The sequence below is a fragment of the Myxine glutinosa genome, chromosome 11, assembly GCF_964187855.1.
Source record: "Myxine glutinosa chromosome 11, kmMyxGlut1.1, whole genome shotgun sequence".
Classification (NCBI taxonomy): Eukaryota; Metazoa; Chordata; class Myxini; order Myxiniformes; family Myxinidae; genus Myxine; species Myxine glutinosa.
Window position 1 is genome coordinate 136711581 of NC_136271.1, and position 9641 is coordinate 136721221.

Below are 9641 nucleotides of genomic sequence, written 5' to 3' on the forward strand. Positions count from 1 at the left end.
TCTGTCCCCCTTCATACGGGTAGGTTTCAAAGGCCAATCTTTTAACAACAAGACCGAAAGTCTAACAGCGGCATAGCCGGGCTTGTTTGATACTTTAGTTGAAGAGGATAGTATGACCTGGGTGGGGATACCAGTTAGCAAATAATGTAAGTATTAAATTATTTTGAAGTACTATAAGTCTGTAAGCTGTCTGCCACCATGGAAGTGAAGAGATTGCATTGAGACACTGGTTTATTCTATATGTTTTGAGTCGACCATGAACCATACACCGCTTCAATCCAGTAACTTTGCAGTCACGCCAAAGGGATTGCAGTGTTACAATTATATTTACTATATTATTAACGTTGTTATAATTATTATTATTACGAAAATTATGATGACTATATTAAGAAACCTGGGCTAATTTGTCTGAAACGGCCTGAAGGTGTGGCATGAAGCCTCAAGGTCTATGCATACAGGGTCGTTGGAAGACTTGTAATGCCTATGCTTTTGATATTTGATGGTCATTTTAACAATCAGTTTGTTTGTGTTTCACACTGAATGAAAAACGTAAAGGTAGAGCATGGTGATTGTGATATATGACAGGTTTGATGATATGTTTGGCATGAACGGCATATAAATCAAAAGTGGCGGTGTGTGCAGGCCGTAATGACGTCACCAACGTAATCGCTTCCCATCATCCCTGCCATGTAACCAGATCCTCAGCTCTGATTGGTGTACATTTGTGAGGGACATGCATACATATATACATACATACATACAAACACTGTTCGAGATGGCTTTGCCCTAAGCGCTACGCCGTAAAAATGTGTGTTCACTGCAGTGTATTTTTGAGAATAAAACAAAGTCGAAAAACATTTTCCATAAGAGTAATTATGTCTCTTCTATTGGAATTGTAGATGGTGGGTTGCAAACCAAGTCTCAAGGATGGTGTATTGAAGTGTTTTTTTTTTTTTGTTTTTTTTTACGTTGTAGCCAATAGGGCAAAGCCATCTATAATAGTGTTTGGCTGTCCTTATGTGTGTATGTTCCTCACAAACGTACACCAATCGGAGCTGAGGATCTGGTCACATAACAGGGGCGATGTGATTACATCGGTGATGTCATTATGGCGTACGACGGTTGACTCCACACACTGCCAGTTTTTATTTATATGCCGTTCAGGCCGAACATGTCGTCGAACCTGTCATATATCACAATCACCCTGCTCTACCTTTACGTTTTTCATTCAGTATGAAACGCAAACAAACCAATTGTTAAAATGATCATCAAATATCGAAAGCATATACGTTACGGATCTTCCAATGACCCAGTACACATAGGCCTTAGGCTTCATGCCTTCATCCCTCACCTTAAGGCCACTTCGGACAAATTAGCCCAGGTTTCTTAATAGTGTAGTATCATTCTCGTAATAATAATAAAGTTAATAATATAATAAATATAATCGTAACACTGCATTCCCTTTGTCTTAACTGCAAAGGTAATGGATGGAAGCAGTGTATGGTTCATGGATGACTCAATGATAAGCGGTGTACTAATTATCGCGGAAGTAAGGAATTAGCCTCGGTTTATTAATATAGTAACATCGTCTTCGTAATAATAATAATAATAATAATCATAACGTTAATTTGAACTGCCACTTTGTAACTGCTGGCAGTGATGACCGGTTTCCTCCGCTTTCCCGCTTTGATACAACATCGTTTTCATTACCTCCGCCACCAAATGTGGATGGAGGTTATGTTTTCACCACTGTCTGTTTGTCTGTCTGAACAGGATATCTCAAAAAGTTGTGAACGGATTCTGATGAAACTTGGTGGATGAGTTTGTTGGCTAGGTGACAAAAAGAGCTGATTTGGTTTTGCTGAAAATCCGGAATCGGATCCAGATAGTAGAATTTTAAAAATGATTCTTTACCATTGGGAGATAGGGCCAAAAACGATACATAGCAGGATATCTCAAAATGTTGTGGATAGATTGGGACGAAACTTGTTGGACATGCTTTGATACAACCCTGCTTTTTTACAACCACACTTTCATCGGACACGCTTTGATACAACCTTGCTTTCATACAACCCCACTTTCATCATAATTAAAGCTACACCGAAAAGTCACATGGCTGGAGAAGATTAATGTAGAGTTTCTTCTTCTTCACACATTAACAACTGCTGCCTTCCAGACCGTACAACCATTCATGTTGAAATTTTAAACGCTTGCTCCCCTTGATGACAGCTACATAACATTAAAGTTTCATGTCGATCAATGCAGCAGTTCAAGAGATAGAAGGTTTTTAAGATTTTCGTTCAATTATTTATTGCTGCCAACCATATGACTTGTCGCAAATTCCAAAATAAAGTTTTACCTTCCAGACATGGGGAACATATGTGTGAAGTTTGCTCTCGATATCTTCAAAAATGAGGGAGGAGATAGGTTTTAAAGTTTATGCTTCAAAACGTCATACCTTCTAAACCATGTGACCAATGACATCATGGTCGCTGAACTTTTTGTTCGTCATGGGTATGCGACCATGCATGAAACGTTTGGGCTCGATCTGTTCAGCCATTTAGGAGAAAAAGGGTTTTTAGTGTTTTTCATGAAAATGGTGGTCGAACCACGTGACCTATCACGTCAAAAAAAATTCATTTCTGAATTTATTTTTTGTCAGATCATGCACAAAAAATATCATTCATGGGATCGAGGGTTCTATTTGTCGAATTTTAACCTCGAAGCGGAAGCACTTTTGGTTATCTCGATTAATATACTTTTTGGTCCCAATGCAGAGTTCTTTAGAATGAGCCATGATTCAATTTTTTTCTGTTGAGCCATTTCGGAGATATGAAGTGGCAAAGTTGAAGTTTTTTTTCCAAGATGGCACCCATACAATGTGATCTATGACATCATTATTAGCAGTATAATTTTTTTTTTTACATTTCTAGCCAATCAGTTGGTGAAAATTTCGTGTCAATCGAAATTATTTAAGTTTTTTTTCATTAATTTTTTTTCATTAATTTTTTTAATTAAAATTCATTTTAATTCAACTTTTTAAAATGAATTAATAAATCATTAATTTGAAAGTTTTCGGACATGAAAACAAGGGGGGAAGAGATGAAGAATAAACTAGCAGTTTTTAAAGAATAAACAAATAATAATAGAGTAAATATAATCGCAACACTGCAATCAATGCCACGCTCCTGTCGGATTGACAGGAGGAAAGTTCCTGGCCCAAGTCCTTCACGAACCAGGCTAGGGGAGTCCTCCATGAACACACATCAACAATGCATTGGCAAGTCCTCCACGAACACACATCAACAATGCAATTAAAGGTTTAACTCAGACAAGAACAAAACAAAGCATGGAAAAGTCTCGGAAAAAAAACAACACAACTCTCACATGTCTCAGCCCCCAAATCAGGAGGAAAATGCGAGGGAGAAAGAAGTCAAACCCGCCTCCGGAAGGAAGCGGGAATGGGTGACGTCGAGGCCTCACCCACAAACTGGCACAATATCAATTTGGATTTAATTTAGCGATATCATTATAGATGGTCAAAAAAACAAGCAATTGGCCCAGTAGTTTTCGCGTGATTGGTGTTTCACAGACAGACGCACAGAAAATGTCTTTTATTTATTTGATGTATCAAAATATCATTTCACATTAACAAGTTTACACACATCAAAACATTTGCATTTTAATTGGCATAATGAATAGACTAAGACAGGTGTGTATAGACTGGTAGTAGGATCGCAAACTTGAATATACTTCATCGTGGCAGAATGACGTGAGCAAGAATTTCTTTGAGTTAACATCGACTATGGCCTGAATTGGCCAACATGCTCTCAAACTTTGTCAGGGGGGCCTTTCAATTAGAAGGTAGAGTTTCCGACTTCGACTTTCCCACCTCCCACCCCCAAGAAAACTGTTTTTAAGGATGACATAAAGGACATAGGCAAGAAAAACTAATGTAACGTGTTAAATAAGGTGCTGTAAAAGACCAATGTAAAGATAGTGCATCACCTCGTTTTTTTTTTTTTTGTTTCACCCCACCTCCTCAGCCTGAACAGGCTGCTCTGACTACACTGGCTCAGAGCTAGCAACCAAAACCTTGTTACCCTCCCAAAACATTGTATTTGATCATTTTCATCAAAAATTGTATTTAATTGATTTTATAATTCCTTTCTTTGCTTCCTTTTGTCTCTTTTTGCCAACAGGGCTGACTATAGTTTAAAGAGGAAACCCATCCATCACATGTCCGTTAGGCTGTTAATAACATAAATATTGTTAAAATAGGGGTGGCGGGGTATCCATAGATAGAATGTGGTAAGAATGGTATGGACCATGTGTTTGAATGGGTTAAATTTACTCTCGTATCAGGGATTTGTCAGAGGTAAGTCGTATGTAATGTGTATTGATGGGTCAGTGGCGGTTTTTTATAGAGCAGAATATGTTAAGGTCGTATCGTGTAAAACCTCCTGTATAAGCAAGATCAGGTGGAGGACTTGTCGGTACAAAGGCACCGAAAAGTGCTTCGCTCATTATGATGGAAATAACTCGGGCCGTTTGGCTAGAAGACTGTAAGCCATGGCTGAGAAGTAGCATATGGAGCCCTGGAAAGGGTGGAACACTTTTACGAGAAGATGGTGTTACCCACAGACAGTGGGTGGCCAATGATGGGACCATCCCCATGCTGGAAAGGTGGTGCCTAAAGTGGTAAAGGCTGTGTACGTGCATGTGTGAGATAGTTGGACTTCTGGACAGATGAGATTGACATCTCTCTGTTTTGTCATTCTCCGAGTTGGACCTTGAGTGAAGACGCAAACCTGCACAACCACAGTCAGCCTGCACCAGAGACCAGATGGTGCCTGCATAAGTCCCCACCTGCCCCTTTGTTTCTCGTTGAATCCAGTATTGTCAGTGCCATTACCAGGGGCTACCTACTGTATTTATTTTCTTGCATACAAGTGCATGTGCCTCCCTACTCGTTTGTGCTTTGAACACCTGGTCGGTTGCGGTTATTTATTAATACGTCTTGTTGCTCCCCTCCCCTCCCCATACACATTTGAATAAAACATTTATCGATAAGAGGCATTTCCCCACATTTTGCCTTCCTGCACGTGAACCAGTCTTGGCTTTATTTGAACGATCCAAGTGGGGGATTGTAAATCATAAGAGTAATCCTGAATGCAGTATGGTGTAAGTTCAAATATTGCTTCGGTCATTCGCAGATGCCTTTATTGGACATCCGGCGCATAGCGTACTCATTATCCGAGCCTCTGATGCGACAATATGTAAACCTTATATATTTTGCCGTTTAGCTGGTATACAAATCTTGACGTAAAGATTAAAACCTTTCAAGGTTCACCAGTGGCAATTGCTTTTCAAAAACTATGCTTACATCGCCAATATGGATGTATTTGACCAATTTAAGAGAAACAATTTAAGTTTGAGAAACAAATTGTAAACAATGCAGTGGATCAAAAGGGAACTGGTTAAATTATTTTCACCTTGAATCTGTTGCCTTTCTTTTTACTTGCACATACTCTCACTTCATGCCATGAACCATGAACAGTCTTTCTGTAGTAAACCACTGTTTTTGTCTAATTTGTTTTCTTCTTTCTCCAAACCCTGACAGATCCAACTGAAGCCCCCTCTTGTGACAGTAGTTGGAAGTTCTTCTCCCAACAACCGACTTTCCAACACACCACCAATGGTGACTCCAGGGCCACTGCCTCATCGACCTTCTCGAACGAGACGGGCGCGGACTCTTGCAGATATCAAAGCACGAGCCCAATGGGTTCGTGAAGCAAAGCGATTCACTGCCTCAATGCAGCGCTTGCCACGTGTTAGGACAAATTCCTCTCCGCAAGCACTCCAAGCAGGCTCACTGGACCAGAGACCTGAGCTGTCACGAAATGTGGTTTCCACAGCAATCACCCCAAGCACCAAATCTGTATTCTCCCTGGCCAAACAACAAAGCACTTTATTGTCCAACCCCCCTTCCCCAGACTCACTTTTGTCTGTTTCTTCATCCTGCATCATGCCAGTTTCTCCTATTGTAACAAATCTTGCACCTGCTATTACCAGTAATTCTCCAAGTACAGCAGAAGGAGGTGTAGTTAACCACACCTCTACAGCAGGACAAAACTCTGGGGGTGATGGGGAAGGAATTGGAGCAAGAGAACCAGAGATTCAGAATGACTCCTCACTAATCCCGCCCTCTTCTCATGGTCTCGGTGAGAATGTGAATAATTCGCTTAACTTATCCAGGCAGCAAGCTGTCCTCAAGCTTGAGGATCCTGTGTCTCAACCCCAAAATCTTAGCTCTCAACACTGGGGACAAAGTCCTCAAGTAACAGCACTTGGATTTCAAATGGAAGGTTTCAAAACTGAATTTCCATCTTCAAATCACCAAACTCCACCTTCCTTACCAAATTCTTCCACCGTAAACCATTTGCCCAATGTGGAGAGGCAAAGTGAAATTGACTCTTCAAAAGGAGCTTTTCTTGAAGCAGACAGAGGTGATAAACATTTGCCTATCGAGGATAAAAATAAGGGACTGTTAGAATCAAGGAAAAGAGAGGAAGTGGGTCAAGAGAAAGAATTACTGTCTCGTGAGTATTCACGGGAGTCTACGATCCCAGAATGCAATCCACTTGCACAGCAACTCTTGCATGATTGCATACCATCGCTGTTCACGACACCAAGCACTTGGTCCAGACTGCATTACCAACCCAGTTGTGATCACAGTTTGGATCATAGCCCGCTGTCTTTATCCTCCCCTCGCACCATGTCACCTTCATCACCAGATAGTCACCCGGCTTTAGTAAAGGCGGATGCTTTAGAGCAACAAACGAATGGTGGAACATTACAGCTTATCGGGCCTGAGGGATTTGGATTACGACGGCCATTGAAACGAGAGCTCAGTCCAGATTGGGATGGTGAAGGAGAAAGAGTGCTTGGTATGAGTCCAGAGGATGAGCGGGGTGGAAGCTGGGTGTTGGATTTGAACCAAGAGCATGGCGAAGCGCCCAAGAGCGTCGTAGTTTGCAACAGTAGTGTAAAAGTTGAATTGACACTTCCATGTGCACGGTGGTCCACTGAGGACCCAACATTTCTTCCAGTGTCTGTTGCTTCCACACAACTTGTCAGCTTTGTGGCAATTGCTCACGAGAAGCAGCAAGCAGCATTGCACCCAGTTTGTACTAGTCCATCTCGCTTCGAATGTCCACTTCGCGCTCCAGCCGATATAATCGGCTCTGGTCAGCCTCCTTCATCACTCGTCACTTCAGTGATGGGCAATGCAACAGAGGGTGCCGCGAAGGACAGTGTGCTCCCTACTGGGACTAGTAGCTTGGTGTATGGAGATGCCAAGGTGGGAAATAGTGTGGCAGAGCCTTGTCCCTGCCGATTGCGGGCTCTCATTGTGTGCCGTGGCTGTGGCGCATTTTGCCACCATGACTGTATAGGGCCATCTCGCCTCTGTGTTTCTTGCCTCCTTGTGCGGTAGTAGGGACACTAAAACCTATCATGGGGCATCTAAAAGGAAGCGGTTGCCTGTACTTGTATGACCTGAAATGCCTTGCCTGGCCTTGCTAGATCTATCTTGGCTTGCATGCTACGATATTGGATGGGGTGGCAGAGGGAGGGTGGGGGGGGTGGGGGAAGGGGAATCAAGCCAACAACAGATCAGGCCAAAGAATTGGTACTATCCATAATGAAATTTTAAAAATCTACGGGGGGTTTTTAATGCTCCATATACAAGGGGTAATCAGGAGGTTTTGTCTGTGGAGCTATTAGGTGTGGCAACCTTTGCTTAATGCTGATTCCAGACCGATTTTAAAATTATTCAATTATGATGATTCTGTATAATTCAGTGCGGGGTGGGAGAGAATGGGGTGGGTGGTGCAGTGGAATGGGCATAGGAATGAAGACTGATAGGCCATTGTGGAATCCAAGATGGCTGGGCGCAGCCTTTTACATCATATCAAGCAGATTAGCCAAAGTAGCGTAGCACTCACCCCCTTGTGTCAGATGGGATTATAGATGAAAAAAATTAAATAACAATAATATGATATTATGGACAAAATCGGCCAAGGAAACATAAAAACTATTTATTTTGGGGATATAATTTTTGTCTTTTAATAAGATGGTTTTTGTTTTATTTTTCTGTTTTGTACTTCATGGTATTGTGCATAGTTGTGCATTCGCTTTATCTATTGGTATGCAGGTCAACGGGAACTTTGCCTCACCCGCTCATCCCGCCATTCGTCACGCATCCCGTGGCACTTTGTGTTCTGCACTTCAGGATGTGCCGAAACACACACTCGTCTGCAAACGAAACAGTTGGGCCTTTAATCCTCGACATTGTCATCCACAACCATTTGTTGAAAGTGAGGGCATTAACCTTCACAAAACCCCATCACTTCAACTTGACTCATGGGACGCAAGCCCCAAAATCCAGCCTAAATCTCGAAAGAAAAAATAATCAGCTGCACAAACGCAGGCCACGTTAATGGTAATACGGATATGTCCGCCCAAAGTTTCACGCGACAGTTTCTAGGGGCATTCTTGTGGGCATGACGTACATATCAAATATTCCAAAGATTATGTTGACTGTCTTGGCCACTTTGCACCAACACCACAGCTCTGGACATGAGGCTTGTTTTCTGCTCGATGACCCAATTCTTACCTGCCACTTTCCACATTTTTGTGTCCTTTCCCTGTGATATTTATTACCCTTCCACTTTCTCTGCCTAATCATGTTGGACCTTTGTCCCATTCCTTATTTTGGCCAATCATGTCTGCCTGCGTAGATTTCCGAACTTAAATCCTTGGACTTGCTCCTTCCTTTGAGGTATGGTGTTTTTTTTTTTGTTTTTTTTTTAAATGTCTGTACATTTGGGGAAAGTTGACTTTCAAAATATCCTTTTCCCTGTTAATCGACCTTTTTGTTCATAATTCTTAATTTGTTCTTTCCAGCTGTTCCATTTTATCCCTTTTACTGCAAATGTGCTTGGCCAGCCCGAGGCTGTTTATTACATCATGGTCTATTGAATTCAGACATGTACAAAAAAGAGTTTCTAGTTTTATCCGTTTTACGACAATAATAATAATAATAATAAAAAAAATACTTGCAGCCTTTGGTACTGTGGTATTGAAAGCATCCTCCCTTTATGGGAAATTAATTTGTACACAAACTGGTAATGCTCGACATGCTGGTGCTTATATAGGGTGTCCATAAAGTCCTTGTGCAACTTTAACTTCTGATGATGTACACATGATAGAAACAAAGTATAAATGATACATGAAAGCATAATCCATAAAGTTTTTATGTCGCCGGAGGCATTGTTTTCAGGTTGTCCGTCTGGCTGTCCTGTCCGTCCGTCCATCCGTCCGTGATAGGTTTTTGTTACCGCGATGACTTGAGAACGGCTGAAGGGATCTTCGTCAAACTTGGTGCAGGTACGTATAATGAGGTACAGATGAAATGATTAAATTTTGGGGTCAAGAGGTCAGAGGTCATGCTAGGTAAAAATGTGATAACGTGAACAGCTGAAGGGATTTAAATTAAAACTTCGTACAGGTATGTATAATAATATAAACATGAAATGATTAAATTTTGGGGTCAAGAGGTCAAAGGTCATGTCAGG

At 41.4% G+C, this 9641-nt stretch overlaps 1 protein-coding gene across 3 annotated transcripts in view; it reads left to right on the forward strand.

The window, feature by feature from the left end:
- The window catches only part of ASXL2 (ASXL transcriptional regulator 2), a 121767-nt gene extending 112640 nt beyond the window's left edge, over positions 1–9127 (forward strand). For all 3 annotated transcript variants that reach the window (XM_068130963.2, XM_068130964.2, XM_068130961.2), the window contains one exon: positions 5624–9127. In XM_068130963.2, coding sequence (XP_067987064.2) covers positions 5624–7498 — 1875 coding nt within the window. In that variant the 3' untranslated portion in view covers positions 7499–9127. The remainder of the gene's footprint in view (positions 1–5623) is intronic.
- Positions 9128–9641: the final 514 nt, after the last annotated feature.